The 18,953-nt window shown below is 39.7% G+C and overlaps 2 protein-coding genes across 4 annotated transcripts in view; one reads left to right on the forward strand and one right to left on the reverse strand.

The window, feature by feature from the left end:
• Positions 1–18,953, forward strand: part of tbcd (tubulin folding cofactor D) — a 33,234-nt gene that overhangs the window by 8,067 nt on the left and 6,214 nt on the right. For all 3 annotated transcript variants that reach the window (XM_059348405.1, XM_059348406.1, XM_059348407.1), the window contains 20 exons: positions 73–133; positions 287–361; positions 1,360–1,454; positions 6,719–6,875; positions 9,735–9,792; positions 9,879–9,908; positions 10,252–10,337; positions 11,101–11,181; positions 11,284–11,357; positions 11,500–11,617; positions 12,431–12,491; positions 12,587–12,609; positions 12,694–12,725; positions 12,861–12,923; positions 13,008–13,084; positions 13,363–13,444; positions 13,542–13,660; positions 13,915–14,006; positions 15,213–15,353; positions 18,239–18,322. In XM_059348405.1, the coding sequence (XP_059204388.1) occupies positions 73–133; positions 287–361; positions 1,360–1,454; positions 6,719–6,875; positions 9,735–9,792; positions 9,879–9,908; positions 10,252–10,337; positions 11,101–11,181; positions 11,284–11,357; positions 11,500–11,617; positions 12,431–12,491; positions 12,587–12,609; positions 12,694–12,725; positions 12,861–12,923; positions 13,008–13,084; positions 13,363–13,444; positions 13,542–13,660; positions 13,915–14,006; positions 15,213–15,353; positions 18,239–18,322 (1,609 nt within the window). The remainder of the gene's footprint in view (positions 1–72; positions 134–286; positions 362–1,359; positions 1,455–6,718; positions 6,876–9,734; positions 9,793–9,878; positions 9,909–10,251; positions 10,338–11,100; positions 11,182–11,283; positions 11,358–11,499; positions 11,618–12,430; positions 12,492–12,586; positions 12,610–12,693; positions 12,726–12,860; positions 12,924–13,007; positions 13,085–13,362; positions 13,445–13,541; positions 13,661–13,914; positions 14,007–15,212; positions 15,354–18,238; positions 18,323–18,953) is intronic.
• On the reverse strand, positions 1,710–3,813 carry znf750 (zinc finger protein 750). Its single transcript, XM_059348408.1, has 2 exons — positions 2,540–3,813; positions 1,710–2,415 (listed from the first exon to the last, which is right to left on the reverse strand). Exons 1-2 carry the CDS (start codon positions 3,811–3,813, stop codon positions 1,836–1,838), a joined length of 1,854 nt encoding a protein of 617 aa, XP_059204391.1. The 3' UTR covers positions 1,710–1,835.

Raw genomic sequence — 18,953 nt, forward strand, 5'->3', positions numbered from 1 at the left:
CTACTGTGTTTAAAATATTTGTTATTGTAATGCCTCTGCTCAGGAAATCCAATTTGCATGTTTTTTTTACAGAGTATCTGCTGGGGGGACTGAAAGATAAAGAGACAATCGTGCGCTGGTCTGCAGCAAAGGGGTAACAATCTGTTCATGTGTCACCTAGCCTGAAGTGTTGATGAAAAATCATCCCTGTCGCTACTTGTCTTTGCTTTTCTTGATGTCAAAGACGGCTTCTCTGAAATAGTTTATGTGCTACAATAATCATGTGTTTTATTATTTAACCCTTCAGCATTGGGAGGGTTACTGGGAGGCTTCCCAAGGAGCTGGCAGATGAGGTGGTTGGATCAGTGCTGGACTGCTTCAGGTAGGTTCATGCTGGGGGCGTATTGGCTCTCCATCAGTCACACTCTGTCATTTGTACTTTCTTAGGTTTTTTAAAATACCTATCACACAGCAACAGGGGCATTTTTGGGTCAGTAGAGATACAGCGCTTAACCCTAAAACTTTTGAATGAATCTGGTGCCATATGCAAATCTTTATTGTAATTGTTATCATCATTATTCAGCTTATTATTATTATTTCAAACACACTCTTAGCTCCTTTAAGCCACACACACCTTGGTATATTATTTGTTCACTTCTATTATTCAATGCAATCCAGATCTGCCACAAATTCAACATTAAAGAAGATTATAAAGTTAATTTTGTTCGGTGACACTGTCATATAATTGTTACAACTATATTTTATTCTTGAGGTGATAGCAAGTTTGTAGGTTTTGTTTCAACATTACAGGGCACACATATTAAGCCATGGGTCATCCCCCAGGAAATTTTGATGCACCAATTTGTTTTGTGGTAGAAATGTCTTGGCACTTCCTGCTTCAATCGTGCATACTTTATTCTTCTTTCTGTTTTATGGCAGATGGATAGATTTGTGTTGGCAAAAAAAAATGTGTAAAATTATGTTATATTACTTGATTTTAGCATTAAGGTATACAGGATTCATGACTTTGGCTGACTTTGAGCAGCTTGGGAATAAATAATTATAATGAATTTTATTTGGTTTCCTGCTTTACCCCTGATGGTCTGCTTACTGGCTAGATTTGTCACTAATTGCTTTTTAGTAATAAAGCATCCAGCGGGGTGTGTCAGGTGGCCACATGTGAGTCACCGGGTATTAGTAGCTACATCTGCAACTTAAGAGGCGTTTTTATGAGCTCATAATTCACATTAATTTCTAAATTTTATGGCAGTAAATAAAGACCCATAGATGAAGCCCAACAGCTAAGCTTGAAACACGCCCCTGCACAACAGCACTTTGTTCCACTGACATGTTCTGCGTTGATGTGTGTTCTTTTTACAGCTTCCAAGAAACCGACAATGCTTGGCATGGAGGCTGCTTGGCACTGGCAGAACTTGGTAGGAGAGGCCTGCTGGTGCCTTCCAGGTTAACAGATGGTATGTGACCACAAATTCACATTCAGCTAACTATAATTACACACAGGGATTATTGTAAGCAAGCCAGTTTTATGCTTTTCACGTATTTATTCAACATATTTACATGTTCAGTACATTACCACATCTTCCACATTTTCAACTTTCTACATTAAATATCAACAACCCCTTTTTAAATTGCTTTCCCCCTTTTTCAATGAAGTGTGAGAACAAGACAAAATATGCACATCAAGTCTGCATATACACTTTTTTTTTACAGTAGACCTTGTGGCAGTGCAATACATTTAATTACTAATTATGTTCAATAAGTTGCTGCTTTTCAAGTTGAGTCTTGCAGTGGTGAAGGTTAGAGTCCCTCTTACCAAATATTATAACAGTCAGAGTTCAGCAGCAACGAGCCCTCCTCCTCAGAGCCCGCCCTGGTACTTTAGCTCTCTTGTTCGGTTTATGGCACCTGGTTTCATCCTGGCCACTGTTTGCTCTTTTCATGCCAGTTGTCTTTGCCTTGGCTGTGTGCTTGGTCTTCTTATGAGACGTAGAATTTGTATTGTCTGTGCATTTCTCCGTGGGTCTTTCTGCGGTGCTGAAGTCACACAAAGAGGCAGCAGAGCTTGCAATAGCTAGCTGACACAGTGCCAGCGCTGCATTCTGCCTCTGGTCACACGGTTCTTCATCCAGCTCAGTGTCTCGACTCTGCTGGAGATTTTCGGAAGTGCTCAGTGCAGAGCTGTGAGCGGGGCTGCTATAAGAAGCTCGAAGGCTGAGGTTCAGGGGCAACTCTTCCCCCTTTAATTTCTCTGAGCACCTCTGTCTGTGGGCAGATGGGCTTTTTTCTGCCTCCTGGTTCCTTGTTGAAAGGTTTAGGGGGGCCAGATCTTCTCTGTTGTCCTTCTCATTTTCTGGGGTAGTTTCAGGACATGGTTCAGACACAGGCATTGAGGAATAACTGCTGCTCTCAACTGATCTGAAAGAGACATGACAGAATAAAGTGTTAAAGGACCTGTTACATTAATTACCAGTAATTGCAAATGCAATATACTGCAGCTCAGATAAGTCAAGAAAGATAGTTGTGGATATTTCTTTCTTACCCTCCATCCACGTGCAGAGTTCTCAACTGCAGCAAGCTTTCTGCAGACTCCTCAAGTCTTTGGTCATGTTTGATGGCTTGTATGGTTGTAGCTGTGTGTCCGAGCTGGGTGGTTGACTGTGGCTCACCCTTGTTGGTGTACTGTGAGGCCTCTGTGTCTCTCTGGATGGTGTGTGCATGACTTGGTCTGTCAGGGGACCCCAAGGCTGAACAGCCCTCTTTAGGACTCAGCCTGGTTTCCTTGTCTCCACTTTGCCCATGGTTGCTCTCCTCTTGTGTGGAGGTGTTAAGGCTGTTGTGACTTGGATGTGAATGCATGTATAAGTCATAGTCCTTAGGTCCAAGGGTTGAGCCATACAAATCCAAAGGAAGATATCTGGGTCCTGCAATTGGCATTGAGAGCTCATGGGGTCTGTACAGGGTGTAATGCAGAGGGGGTCCCGGGTGGAGAGGGTGGCAGTATCTGTATGGGTATGGGGGAAAGAGGGATGTGTGAGGTGGGGCAATGGGTTGTGGCATCACAGGCCTCTGGGGATCTATAAACTCTGGCCGGAAAGGAGGAGAGTTTGGCTCATTTGCATGGTGGTTTGCTGGAAGGTAGTATGGTGGATACAGGGGTCGGTCAGGCAGCAGGTAAGGGGGGTATTCAGGAACCATGGGAGGGGGGAATGGTTTTAAGGGAATGGATGATGGAATCGTGCCCCATGGGAAGCCTGGATGGTTGAAAGTGGGAACAGGAGCCTGTGAATCCTCCGACTGCTGCACACTTGATGACTTGAAGGCTTCTGTTCCGTCACTTTTGGGTGTGACAGGGGAGAAGGCAGATGGGCGCGGCAGAGACTTGCCCTCAGTGCTCTCCCTGTTCTCTCCCTCTGTCACTGTATCTGATGTTGTCAAACTCTGGCTGTCCTTATTGACTGGGCTGTCACACCCAACGTCGACTTCTTCTGTGTCATCTATGCTCTCTGCTTTGCTCTCCTCAGTTCCCTCTGTCTCAGGACTTTTGTCCGGAACTGCTGGCGGAGGGCTTGGACAGTCCTTTGATTTGACAGGGACTCCCTTCGCTACAGCCTTGACTTGTCGGCCTGTTTGCACATTTTTCTGGGACACCAAAGAGATGGAATTTTTGCACAAGTTATATTTCATGTGGTTGAAGAGATGGGACTTTTCGTTGCAGGTGAAAGGACACTGGAAACACTGGTACTTGTAAGGCTTGCCTGGCGGTCGGGGAATGTAGTGGGGCCTTTTTGGCTTTCGTTCCTGAGCAGTTTCCATTTTGATTCCAATTGATGTTTTCTGAAAGAAAAATAAGACAAATTGTAGGTATTAGTGGTTTGTTGTTGTTGCTTTTTTGTTCCTCTTTTTTTAATCAAGGTGTTCAATACATTATAAGGAATGGGTTGCTGTTTTAAACATGTTGAAGTTGTGAAACAGTACTTATTGATTAGGGACCAAAACTAGTTGGCCAACGAGGAGAAAAAGAACAAGGTAAGGGAAGCTACTTCCAACGGGACATAAACAGAAGTCTCTTGGTTGAAAGTCTTGTGTTTGTCCATCCACCGCCCCTCCCTTTCTCCCTATGGGGCTTTTCTACTACATCTATACCTGCACCAGCTATGAATTCCATTACTTTATGAAGGAATACTGACAAAAACACTCATGAAAACAGCCTGAGCTGTTAGGGAGTGTGACACTACAGTATATAAGACAGAGCCATGAATCATTGCAGCTTTTGTACCAGATTCTCGCTGAGCTGACTGTCTCGTCATGAGGCTAATAGAGCTGTTGGACTGGTTCAGGTGGAGAGTGGCTCTCATTGGAAGGTTTTTCTCTCAATGTTTCTTTAGCTGCTCGCGCAGAAAAATCTCTCGCTGCACAAAACACTGCACCCTCAGGCTAATGTATTTCTGCAACTGTTTATTCACACTGGGCAGGACACCAAACAGAGAAATAGTTAAAAATGTAAACCTGTGTGTACTGTATTTGAAAGTGTGCCCACATGTTTGCATAGGTACCGTCTTAGTGTTGATTTGGTTGATTGGCAGCAAACGCCTCTGCCTGTCTGTTTACTTTCTCTGTTCTGACATCACTCATCTGTCTTACAGACTTAGAGAGATGCTAAGGTACTAGGTAGGCAGGTGTGTGGCAGACTAGACTCTTACTAACACAGACCTGGAGGGCATGCAGAGACTTGCTCTCTCTATCAGCCTTACTAAATTCTGCGCTGTCGGCGTGGGAACCAAGAGCCACCTGCTTCCCATGACTACACCTGCGGGATGCACTCAGCTCCCAATCATCATCTGATGAGCTCACCGGCTCTCACAGACGTTATTCTTTAATAACTGTAAAAATGGTAATGAACCAGCTAGCATGAGGAGCAACAGCCATTTCAGTCTAACAGCGAGTGGCATCTGAAGCACTTCAGGTTTGCCTTTGAAATGAAACATCACCTAAAGGTGTGAGTTAAGAGTTGCTGGGTGCCGCATGGAGAAACCTGCTTGTCGTGCGCTGTCGCAAGAAGTTGTCACTCAAGTTTCTGAGCCTACTGTTGAAGCATGCAGAGCCACTCCTTTCTTAAGAGCTGAAATTCATTCGAAAATCCCTTTTTAACACTGTATCTCTCTAGCTTTGAGTCAGAGTTTCCAGTCAAAATGTTTTGTGTTTATTTATTTCCTTAATAAATTATATATATATTTGGTCCCTCATATTTGTAGCTCATGAGATATTTTTTTTAATAAATTGACAAATCAAGCTGTATATATTCGTTCTTAAGAAAAGAAATGTGATTGATCTAAAGTATCTTCATTTTATTTAGAAAGTCTTCTGCAGAGGCCAGGTACTTCAAGCATTACCTGTGCATCAGTCTTGGCAGTGCAAGCAGGGGCTTATTAAAATTCACAGGTAACAGGTGGATACGTAGCTTTTTACCTACTTTTAATAATACACACTCAATTCTGGTTAACAGCACTTTTACTTGCAGTCTTTTTCTAATAATGCAGAAAGAATTTGGCAGAGTTCTGTAAATGTATTTTTAATGCCACTTCCTTGTTAATTAAGGATAATTAAAAAAAAATCAGACAGAAATACCTGCTCTTGTTGTGTCGTCTCCGGGGTGTTCAGCGTGCAGAGAGCCGATCCACCGTCCACAGCCGGTGTTCGTCAGGACGTCCGCTCCAATATGTGCTTAAAGTTTCGAGTGTGTTTGTGTAAGTGTCTGATGGTGCATGAGTGTGCTGTATTTGGTTATGTTAGTTGTGTGGTGAGTTCCTCTCTCTGAGATGTTGTCTGACTAGTGGGTGGGGCTTCAGCCCAAACAGCAGGGCCCTCAGGCAACATCGATGTACCTGATATTAGTCAAGCCTCAAGCGATGATTTACATGACGGGGTGGGGTGGGGGCTCTCACTCACTCCTTCCTCTATCTCTTGTCTTTTGTGGAAATGACCACACAGGACTCATTGTGCAGTTACTGTAAATGGGAGATTCTCAAACTGTAGTCTGTGGCACTCTGCCTTAGGGGCTGTGAAAAGTTTCCAAAGCCATGAATTGACTTCAGTTTTCAGGACTTTTTTTTATTTTTTTTACAAAAAGTACAAAATCTAATGAATTTAATGTTATTTTTTTGTATTATTTACAAAATCTCTTTTGTGAATTTTGTGAAACACTTCACTTGATTTGCCTCTGATATTTTGTTGTTTTTTGAGTTACTTGCAGCTAATTGATTTGAAGTCACTTGTATTATTATTGGTATTCTGTGGTAAGATGCTGCAAATATTTTTAAAACGTGTTTTATATTTTTCTTATGCATTTCTTATACATTTTTCTTATACATTTTCTCTAATGTTCCACATACCCATGGTTAAAGAAGTGTACAAATAGGCTTTGTCAAATTATTCCAAGGGACATTAATAAAAAGATCCCTGGCATATTTCTATCTTGTGGGAAATTAAAATATTAATCTCAGCACACAACTGTTAATTCACCTAGTTGTTCCTGGTTGTAATCCAAACATTTTTGTTTTACCAGGTGCAATAAAGTAGTAGTGACAGGATTTAAACTCTCCTCAGTACAAATATTGCATACAGTTTATGTATCATGTTTCACACATAGCTTTCATTCTTTGATCTTAGTTTCTTGTTCTTCAGATAAAACCACTCATCCATTTCTGTGTTCTACTTACAGTTGTGCCACTCATTGTCAAATCCTTGACCTATGAAGAAAAGAGGGGAGCGTGCAGCGTCGGTTCCAACGTGCGTGACGCTGCCTGCTACGTGTGCTGGTCTTTCGCCAGAGCTTATGAACCCAAAGAGCTCGAGCCTTTTGTCTCTCAGCTTGCCAGGTAACCTTCCTTCCTTTGCTATAAAACCTTTCTATGGATGGATGCAGAGCTGTTTTCTGAAATGCTATTGTACAGTTTTACAGCATAACATCACTGGTATGCCTAAATTCCCACCCTCAACAACACAATCCTTTCTCTTTCCTGACAAAAATGGAAAAAAAAATGGCTGCAGCCAGTAAAAATTTGTGATAAACCCATTATTGGCCAATGATATCATTATATTACCTTACATTACATTACATTATATGTCATTTAGCTGACGCTTTTGTCCAAAGCGACTTACAATAAGTGCATTCAACCTGAGGGTACTAGACTTAGACCACAGGAATCAAGTAAGTACATAACTTTAAGAGCTAACTGTAATCGCTACAGGAGTGCTGTATGTTAAAGAAGAAAAGAAGAAGAGAAAAGATATATAGGTGACCAAGACTTAACCGAGGTATTGTTGGAAGCTTATATCCATACATAAACATTCTGTATCTCTCAGCTGAATAACTACTAAGAGATGAAGCAGAATAAACTGTTCTAATAATCAAATTAGATTATTTTTTTAGGTTGCAGCACGTCGTCGTTGTGATTTGCATAGAAACTGCAGAGTTTGCCTCCAAGCGGTTATTTTCTGCCTCAAACCAGTTTTTCTGTGCCACCTCAGTCGTACATGTCCCCACATAACCAGCAGACATAATGTACGTGTGCTGCTTTTGTGCCTACATATTGAAGCAGGGTGCAGTAGGCCTTAATTACACAAGCGTTTGTCATTCTCGGATTATGGTGTTAAAAGGTGTTCATCACAAACTGTCTGAAGGTGATGAATAGAGGTGAGAAATAATTTTTGAATACTCACATTTCCCTGTTAACTTTTACTCTTTCTATGAACCTGCTGCCAGACGGTACAAGCTGCTGATTTTTTATCTCTTTGGCTCAGTTTGAGCTGTTCCAGCCTCGTCTGACACACTAATATCATACAATATGATTTCACAGAGCTCCTTCATCCCAAAACAAAATCCAAGCTCTCTTATATTGTCAATTGTAGATGTAATAGTTTGCTTAGACAGTTTGCTTGGATTTTGAGGGGGATTCTTTTGGCAAAATAACCACCAGGTCCATGTGTGACGACTGGGTTAATACATTGTTTTCTTTGCCACAGAATAAGATCTAGTGCTGGAGCTAAATTGTTGTTTATATACTCTTGCACCTGAAAACTCCCTCGCAGAAGATGCATTAAACATCTACAGTCATGGAAAAAATGATTAGACCATTATTTTCTTAAATTTCTTGTTTATTTCAATGCCTGGTTCAAGTAAAGGTAAATTTGTTTGGACAAATGTAATGATAACAACAAAAATAGCTCATAAGAGTTTAATTTGAGAGCTGATATCTAGCCATTTCCCATGGTTTTCTTGATAATAACCAAAATCAGTATCAAACAGTATCACAAACTGCAGTGATCATAAAATGCTAAATGCTCTAGACTTTTCGTAAAAGTGACAAGGTTACTTATCCAGACAGGAGACATGTTTAATTTTTCATCAGATAATAAACAGAGTAACAGAGTGCAGTGCTTTTTGGGGGGCGGGGGTGGGGGTCATTGAACATTTTCTTACTTAATTTTTACTCTGAACCGGACAGATTTATGTTCTTTTGCTGTATAGGCTGGAATGCAAAATGGCTATGAAAGCCTTGTTTCAGGATCAGAAACCAACAGCAATGAGTAACATTTTGCTCTAGTGTGCAGTATCATCCAGTGACGTACGTTCAGTCTTTGTCAATAGTAACGGTTTTACCCTCCTTGATCTCTTCTCTCTCTGCGTGCATGTATCAACCTGTGGCCTCTGACTGTGCAGACCAGCTCTGCAGTGTCAGTTTGAACCCCTGCGACTAACATTTTCATCAGCAGCCGTGACAACACCCTCCCTTTCCCTAGCCTACAGGATTGCCAGGTTTCGCCTGTTGCTGTAGGTTTCGGTCGCCGTTTGGCAGCAATGCTCAGACAAGCTGGTTCCTGCTCTATTCATCACAGCCTGATGAAATTCACAGAAAATTCACTTTTTTTTGAATGTGCGACTAAGTGTCTCGGGGGCACACAGATGAATTGCTCCTTGCACATTGACAGTTATGCTGTTGGCTTATTATTTGCAGCAGCCGCAGACATATTCAAAATATCCTTTCGGGCATTATCCAGAGTGCAATCAGGCCTGTTTTTGTTTCCAAGCCCTCAGGGCTGGGGCAGTTAGTAAACCCAAACCAGGGCAGTTAGTAAGGCTCCAGGCCTGAATCTTGCTGTTACAAAGCAGGGAACATGGGAGGAGGAGAGCAAACAAAGCCAACAGCAGTTAGTCTCAGGCTGTCACTGTGTGATGTATAACAAGGCTGGCCTCCCATCAACAACTGGCATTCACACACCCTCCTGAGACTTGTAGAGGCAATGTAGAATGGAGAGTTATTGTGGCCAAAACCATAATCAGACGTAACTTCCAAGATTCTTGTTGAGTCACAATTATTCATATTGCAAGTGCATTTACACATCCTTCCAGGAACCTGTGCAACTCAATAAAAAATCAGTTTTGTCATGATGATGTAATCTAAACTTTAATCGGAATCATTGACTTTTAACAAATTATTAAGAATTTAGAGACATTGTAACAGATATATGGTGAAATAAAAGTTAATCTAGAATCTAACTGTAAACTGCAGCTAATCACAAAAAGTAAATGTTGCCTTTGCAGCAAGAACACAGCAGACAGACCAATGGCTTTGAGAATTTGGGAATTTCTTCTTGTCTTCTTTGTGCAGGTTTAGCTGCAGCAAAAGTGGTGCAATCCTATTTTGAATTTGCTTTGTTTGTGTTTCTCTCTGCAGCACTTTGCTGATCACAGCTGTGTTCGACAGAAACGTCAACTGCCGCAGAGCTGCCTCTGTAAGTTTTCTGGTTAACGTCTTATTTCACAAAATAAAATTCAGTTACATGACAGAAGTTAATTTTTCTCTCTCATTTTGTCCCAGGCTGCCTTTCAGGAGAATGTCGGCCGACAGGTTTGTAACCGCAGTATTGGCTACTTGTGCAATATGAGTAACAGAATTACTGTGATTTGATGTTTATTTGATGCAGATCATTCAGGTCGTGCTCGAACTTGCCTTGTCATTAAAGCGTTTGAAGCAAAGGAATAGCAGCTACAGGGCACCAGCAAACATTTGATTTGCCAACAGTCCTTGAGCCATAAATCTCTCTTAAAATCTAGGTCATTACTTGAATTAAGAACAAAATTACTTATTTCCCATCTCAGATTTATCTCCTTTGTGTTCAACAACATGAGCCATTCTTACAGAATGTGCTGAAAACACCTCAGCTCTTTGTTGCTTATTTGTCTGTCAACAGGGGACATTTCCTCATGGTATTGACATCGTGACTACAGCAGACTACTATGCCGTTGGGAATCTCAACAACTGCTATCTGAACATCAGGTTAGAACCCCTTTAACCTTTACATCCGTATTGTCTTTGTCACACAGTGCCTCAAGTGAAGCTGCACTTTGGCAAATTCTTAGGTCAGTCCATTTGTTATAACAGCCTAAACAATAAAGTGCAGTGGCAACAGGTAGTGTCCCGTCCTTCCTCCTTGACAAAGTGACACGGTGAAACCAGTTCAACTTCATGGCTGAACTTGCAGCCAAAAGAATTTCTATCTATCCTCCTGTCGTACCGGGCAATGAGAAAAATAGACCAAAGGAGAGTTGAGTGCACTGTGCAGACAATCATGTCAGTAAAGTACCCAGAAATGTGTTGCTTTTTAACAAATACAACTAAGTATTGCAAACAGTTTATTTTAACTTTATCAAATCAAACATTGTCAAAATCCAGTGTTGATATTACACCCAAAATATTTGATGTGAATCTCCTTAGCACCTCCCACTTTTTGTACATACATATCTTGCATGTAAGGACTGAGATGTGATTGTCAAAACCAACACACAAAAGCTCCAACCCCCTTCAGGAATTGTCACCTTTGGCAGAGCAAACATTCAAGATTAAAAAATTGAAAAGAAGATGCTAGCCTCAGGGTATGATTGACTACAGACCTGCACATAACAAGGAAAACAGAACAAGGAAGTAGACAACGATTTGCACCAACACTTGAATAGTCACAGCGTCATCTCTTAAGCTGATATTTAATTTATGTTGATATTAGCAGCATTAAAGCTGAATCTTTTCTTTTTTGTTCTCAAAGTGTCTACATAGCAAGTTTCCCAGAGTACACTAAGGCCATGATAGACCATTTGATAAGCATGAAGATCAACCACTGGGATGGGTGAGTATTTGTATTTCCCTCTTCATAAATGTCACCAAACATGATTGTATAGGTAAAGTCAGGCAACTCTCAATCCTATATCCTCTTATATGTGTTTTGCAGTGTGATCCGAGAGCTGTCCACTAAAGCACTCCACAACCTGACGCCTCAAGCACCTGATTACATGGCAACAACAGGTAAACAATGTCACCTTACCCGTTCCACAGGCAGTGGAGAAAGCAAATCGGTCATGAAAAATCCTGTCTAGAAGATGACTGAAACCTGTTATTATTGGTCATGAAGAGGTTAACTATTATTTTTCTTCCTTGTTGGTTCCAGTGTTACCACAGCTGTTGCCCATGGCAGTGGGTATTGACCTCCACGGACGCCATGGAGCCATCCTGGCATGTGCAGAGATAACGCACGCTCTGTACAAACTGGGCCTTCAGACCAACAGGTAGACTTTTAAACCCAGTGAAGAAAACATTGAAATAGATGTCAAATGCATATGAAAAGCTCATCTTTGCAGCATATTACTACTGGTTAGGTAAAATTCTGAGGACACCTTCCCCAAATTAAAATACTCCAATACCGGCGATTAACAGGCAACTGCAGTAGTGATGCAAAAACACAGAAGGCTTTGAAATTGTTGACTGACTGACTGACAGGCAGGCAGGCAGGCAGGCAGGCAAACAAACACGAGGACACACACACACACACACACGCACACACACACACACACACACACAGTCTCACACACACACACACACACAATCAATCAATGTGACAAAAATGAAACCATAATTAACAGAGGATTGTGTCTGAAGACAAAATTATTCCAACTTTAATGATAACTTAATGATAGGAAATTAGGTAAACAATAATTATGTTCTCTGTTCTATGAAGGCAAGGCAAGTTTATTTATATTGCACATTTCAGCAACAAGGCAAATTGAAAGTGCTTCACACAAGACATCAGAAGCATCACGACAAAGGGCAGACATTAAAAGACTACATTTCAATCATTAAAACACTTAAAACCTTAAGAATCAAAGAGAGAGAAAAAAATAGAAACTGATAACATATAATTTAATTTACACAATAAAATAAAAGTAAAAGTTACAGTGCAGAGTTATAATATATATATGTATTTAGTTAAAAAACATTGAAATAAATGTATTTAAATTGTTTAGTAGAAAGCAGCTGTAATAAGGTGGGTATAAATTGCTGCTCTTACCATGATTGAGTCTTCTCCCTGTGTTCGTCTGCAGGTCTGTGGTGGACACTATTTCTCCAGAATGTGTTGACGCATTAAAAAACATTCACCAGATGGTAGGTGACCAAAAAAATGTTCATTCAAGTTGAAGAAACTGTATCCAAAATGTCCGCCATTACTGATGTTTGTTCATTTGTTTGCTTTCTTTCAGCTTCATGACAGAAAGCAGTACAGGTAGGTGGATGGGTTTGATTTCTCAGTCAAATCATCGAAAATGTTGCTTTGGCTACATATCAAAATTATGCTTTTTTTTCTTAGGGGTTTTGGTGGAGAGCTAATGAGGCCAGCAGGTAAGTCGAACAGCAAATAAGAGAATGGCTTCCACAAAGGAGTTATTTGGTTTTAATGAACATGATGAGAGACAATAAAGGCAGTTAGGTTTCTCTTATTACAGCAAATGTGATGAGTTTTTTTCTTTTCTACAGTGTGTGGTCTTATTGAAAAGCTGTCCCTGTCCAAAATGCCTTTTAAGAACGACCCTGTAATCAGTAAGTTAATTCTTGCTTTCAGATGTTTGTATTTTATTCAGCATTTTAGCTCAGACTCTCAGACGTTGTGACTCTTTGTTTCAGCTGGCTGGCAGTGGCTTATTGACGACACCATAAAGACTCTCCATCTTGTTTCGAGTGGTGTGAAGGACGCCATTGCGGTGAGCTTTTTTTTTATAAAGTGGAAGTATCATCAGGGATCAAAGGGAATGCAAATTTGTCCTTTTACCTGGCAATGAAACACTCGTTAAATGCAACACGTCCACAAAGAAATGCAGATCTCTCACAGACGAAATTCAAATTAGCAGATCAAATGTTAATTTGGTGCTTTCCAGAACTGTAGAATAGAAGACTGCCACTATTGGTTTATGAAACGTTTCATTCAGGAAGACTGTTTGTCGTTTTCTAGTCGTTGATCTTCATCCTCTTTGGTGTGCAGGTGGCTGTGGTATCGGCCTTGTCTGCCCTGTGTGAGGAGTACTACCAGGCCCAGCCAGGCCAGGCTGAATCACAAATACAGGGTGAGCTTATTATTATTTCATACTTCCACTGATTATACTGTATGTGTGAATTTGAAAGTAATATCTGCGTTGTGTGTGTGTGTGTGTGTGTGTGTAGATGTCCTGGTAACTCAGTACATCGAAGGACTGAAGAGTCCTCAGATGCTGACTCGCTGTGGGTCTGCCCTGGCCCTCGGCTGTCTGCCACGATTTATGATCCACAGCAAACTGAAGCAGGTGTGTTTGGCGGATGTGCACATTTTTTAGCCATTATACAGTCATGGAACAAATAATAAGACAATTTTTTTCTTCAATTTCTTGTTTATTTCAATGCCTGGTGCAAGTAAAGGTACATTTGTTTGGACAAATATAATGATAACAACAAAAATAGCTCATAAGAGTTTAATTCAAGAGCTGATATCTAGCCATATTCCATGGTTTTCCAAAGCCTCAGTTTTTGAATATTAGATTGTGCTTGTTTTTTGTGTTAGATTCTTGAAGGCCTGCAGCAGATGTGCGCCGTCAGCCAGGAGGAGGGCAGTTTCACAGAGGCGAGGAAAGATGCAGTTAGAGCTATTGCTCAGTGAGTATCACATTTTTGTTTATTCCCTTCTTTGTCTTTTTTTCTATATTCTCATTTTATTTAGTTATGATGGTTCATTTTTATGTTGCGAAGGCCCCCTCGTCTTGCCTCTGTTCTTTGTCTTGCCTGCCTGTTAGCTTAGCTACGTGGTTGTGTCTGCAGTAATGCTAAAATAAACAGTGACTGGCTACACCTGCACAACCTGAATGACATGTCTGTCCATACATTTTTCTACATTTATTTTCTTCTTGCTTGTTCCATAAAAAATATAAGTCATTTCTCATTTCCTGTGTTCAGTCAGGTACTTTATGATCACTCATTTGAGTCCTTTTTTTCCTAAAACATGTTGTTTTTCCTTTTATTTTTTTATCAAATGCAGCTGTACAGTAAAGTAATTTGCTCAGACACAACACACAGGCATAAATCTCTTACAGGTCAGGCTTAATGTCCGGTTATAGTTCCAATTCTCAAAAAGTATTAGCAATAGTAATCTATTTATTTATGTATAAATTTAAAATTAAAATACACTGAAATTTCAAAAATGTTATGTTTTTGAATGAAAACTTAATGAAAAAAAGATCCAAAAAGATACATGTTTAAAATAATATTAGTCAAAGTTGTATCTATACAGGTGCATCTCAATAAATTAGAATATCATGGAAAAGTCCATTTCCAGTGGTTCAAGTCAAATAGTCCCAACCAAGTATTAAGTGCATATCGATGGACATACTTTCAGAGGCCAACATTCCCATATTAAACATACTTTTAGAATTGGTCTTTTGTAATATTCAAATTTTTTGAGACACTTTTTAGGTCTTCATTAAGTGTAAGCCATAAGCATTATAATTAGAAGAAATTAAATAAATTAAGATGTGAAATGTTTCATGCTGTTTGTAATGGATCCATATAATTTGTTATTTCCACTTTTTTAATTGAATTACTGACATAAATACACTTTCCTATGATATTGTAATTTATTGAGATACACCTGTATATTTAAAAAGAGGTAGCATCCTTTTTTTAGGACTATTAGGTGAATAATAACCACAACAAGAATTAAATAATGATCATCCACAGAGTTAAAAAATGCTTAAGTTGTCATTAATTATCTTGCTTCATGCATCATAAAAAAATCAAAATACATAAATAAATACACACAAATAATAGAGCCTTTTTTAATCTGCATTTCTTTTTCACCCTCCTCAGAGTGTGTGTGAAAGCAGGTGTGTGTGCCGACAGCTCCCCAGACTCTGCTCTATGCTCAGACAACGTCACAGAGGTGTACGGCGCTCTGCTCAACTGCATGAATGACTACACGACAGACAGCAGAGGGGATGTAGGTGCTTGGTAAGTTAATCTCCTCCCCAACACATTAGTAAATACATTTACATTTACATTTAGTCATTTAGCAGACGCTTTTATCGAAAGCGACTTACAGGAAGAGTAAAAGCAAACAATCAAGGTATACTGCAATAAGAGCTATTAGTGCATCATTAAGTGCTAGTGAGCATCAACAAGTGCTAGTGAATAATCACACATACACACACAGCTCACAAATACACAAATTTTTTCATTTCATTTATCCTTTATTTATTTTCTCGAGGAATCATTGAGGGCAACCCCTCATTTACAATGATGTCGAGAGTACAGAGAAAACATGAAATAGCACAGACAAAACACATGCAAAAACATTAAAACAGTTACAGTGAAAGGCAGAGTTATTGCTCTTTTAATTCGCCTCAGGGAGTAGGAATGCTCCCTTGCCTGAGGCCTCTGGTGTTTTTCTGTCCCTCCACCTTGGGACACAGAGACGTACGTGACTATCTCACTGGTAGCCTCAGGCCATGCTTACCGCCTCGCCAGGAATGTCACCAGGCTTGTCACTTGTCCTCACAACATGGGATGGGCTGCTTCTTTCATGCAAATCTTTCTTTCCTTTGCTCATTCTCATTAATCTGTTCTCATTCTTGTTATTTTTTTCATTTTTGTACCACTTCCACACATTTTTTTTTTTTTTTAGCCAACACCCACCCAGGGGACAGATTCTCTCCACCTGTTTCAGGGTGTGACTTTTGAAAGAACGCCATGATTAACATTTCACATAAACAAATTGTGCCCTGCAGCCATGAAGCTAATTTGACTATAAAACTGCCAAATCTAGCAAGACTGAAATCTAGCCTTCAAGTGATGGCATGCATCTTTGTGACACCTTATGTGTACTTTGTATGATTGCATCATTTGTCGGGTTTATTTTAAAGGATTATTTTTTTTGCTATAGTAAAGAGTCTACAGGTACATCTCCAAAAAATTAGAATATCATGAAAAAGTTCAGTATTTTTTGTCAATCATTTCAGAAAGTGAAACTCATATATTATATAGATTCATTACGCATAGAGCGAAATATTTCAAGCCTGTTTTTCTTGTAATTTTGATGATTCTGGCTTAGAGATAATGAAAACCCAAAACTCAGTGGCCCTCATTTATCAAATGAGTGTAGAAACGAGCACAGATCTGAGCGTATATTTCGTTTTACGACAGGGTTCACGTGTGATTTATCAATCGATCGTATCTCTCCAATCACATCGTAAAAATGATCGTCTGTTGATAAATGTGGCGGCTCGAAACAAGCGTAATTTAAATATCACGCCCTAATATATATAATATAATATATACCCGATTCAGATGGCTCGCCTTCAGAGTTTACGACACCGAAGGATGCAATACAGTCAAAAGGATAATTTTTTCCCCCCTAAAGCCAGCTTTATTAGCAAAGTGCACCGTTACAAATAACAACAGGAGCGAAATAGACATATTACAGAAATACGCAGTGACGGAGGTTTATGAAATAAAAGTACTTATAGTTTTAAACTCAAACAAGATCACTGAATATTTTACATTTGGAGCACGGACTTAGACGTTTTCACAGCTTTTTGGTTGAAGGAGGTAAACAATGTTTTAAAATAAGTTTTAATACAAAAAGAAGAGGAATTTCTCACAGGCAGAAAATGAAACGCTGACGTCCAACAGCTGCAACACAACAAACTGGTTTCGTTTGGCAGCATAAAAAGTGAAAAGGAAGGAAATCAGTGGTGCTGTCAGCAGAGTAGCAGTGGACCATTCAACTCCCGGTGAGGTTTGAGTAATTAATTTATACATCGTGATATATAAAGCCTAATAATCTATATAATATCCAAATATTGTTAGGCTATTATTATTATGATGGAGAGATATTATTCACCTCTTTACATTTACTAACATTTAATAGCCTCTGCTAATATTTTGATTAAAGAATTTCACGGTCGCAGGGTGTATTTATTTTAAATTATGTTTTAATGAATTTGCGTACACGAGCTGAGAGCAGACGTGAGATCTGATCGTACCTTCTGCTCACATCCAAATTGATAAATGCCGAGCCTTGTGTAGAAATGATGTTAGGCCCACTTTACGCTCACTTTCTGTCGTACGCTCGTTTGATAAATGAGGGCCAGTGTCTCAGAAAATTAGAATATTGTAAAGAAGTTCAATATGTGAGTCCTGGGTCAGTGGTGGTTTGGGGCCATGTCCTCTGCTGCTGTTGGTCCACTGTGTTTTCTGAAGTCCACAGTCAACATAGCAGCCATCTAGCAGGACATTTTAGAGTCTTCATGCTTCCACAAGCTCTTTGGAGATGCTGATTTCATTTTCCAGCAGGACTTGGCACCTGCCCACACTGGCAAAGGTACCAAAAGCTGCTTCAATGACCATGGTGTTACTGGGCTGGACTGGCAAACCTACTTGGCTAACCTGAACCCCATAGAGAATCCATAGACTATTGTCAAGAGGAAGGTGAGCGACACCAGATGCAGATGACCTGAAGGCTGCTATAAAAGCAACATGGTGCTGTAGGCTGATCATCTCCATGCCATGCCATATTAATGCAGTAATTCATGCAAAAGAAGCCCAACCAAGTATTGAGTGTATAGAAATTAAGATATTTTTTTTAGAAGCAAGACATTTGTGTTTAAAATATCCTTTTTTTTAATTGATCTTACGTAATATTCTAATTTTCTGAGACACTGATTTTTGGGTTTTCATTATCTCTAAGCCATAATCGTCAAAATTACAAGAAAAACAGGCTTGAAATATTTCACTCATGCCGTTGAAACCATAATGATTAGTGTCAATGTGTATTTATTTGATTCAAGCACATAATACAGCAAACATAAAGCCTGTACTCTCTGTTTTGTGTCCAGGGTGAGAGAAGCAGCGATGACGAGTCTGATGGATGTGACTCTGCTGGTGGCCAGCAGCGCTCCTGAGATCCTTTTGCCAGACTTGTGAGTAACGTAGAACTTTCGGCTTGTTTTTTTTTTTTTTTTTTTTTTAATCAATCTCTCCATATATCTAGAGGAAGTCCACACCTGTTTCACGTCACCATTACTGCCCTACAAAGCCTAACTGCAGTAACTATATATTAAGTCTAAAAGACACAAATCTTTGTATAGAGTTGTTAAACACTTTTAAAACAACACTGTAGTTACTGCACTCTGTTTGTACATTACTTTTAGAACCTTTTACAGCAATGCAAAACCTCAGTGCAGTTACTACATCTTTGGGGTCAAAGGTCAAAATAAATTGTTATGATTTTTTAGCATAAAAATTACATCGTCAATACATGTAGAAATAAGTGTCATATCACTAACCTACCCATAGAACACTGGCTGGCCAGTTATAAAACATAAAAAAAAAACGTTAAAGCAGTTTTTCCCAGTTTTACTCTTTGTGTAGTTACTGCAGTTCGGCTTTGTATGGCAGATTAGGTGACCATGAAAGTTGTCAGGGCAGTCGGTCTCAGACTTGTTTGTTCACTGGCTTCAGTAATCCTCAATTGTCACTTGGATGTCTCAAGGTGTGGCCCTAATACCTCAGTATAAAGTCAAACTTGGATCATGCAGGTTTTTATAATTA

Source organism: Centropristis striata, chromosome 13 (assembly GCF_030273125.1).
Source record: "Centropristis striata isolate RG_2023a ecotype Rhode Island chromosome 13, C.striata_1.0, whole genome shotgun sequence".
In the NCBI taxonomy this organism is placed as follows: domain Eukaryota; kingdom Metazoa; phylum Chordata; class Actinopteri; order Perciformes; family Serranidae; genus Centropristis; species Centropristis striata.

What these genes read in the sequence shown, in the direction of transcription:
- znf750 (XM_059348408.1), bottom strand. Translation starts at nt 3,813, where the DNA reads ATGGAAACTGCTCAGGAACGAAAGCCAAAAAGGCCCCACTACATTCCC. An exon ending in ACTCTGCACGTGGATGGAGG is followed by an intron (nt 2,416 to 2,539) that starts GTAAGAAAGAAA and finishes TGTCTCTTTCAG; the next exon opens with ATCAGTTGAGAGCAGCAGTT.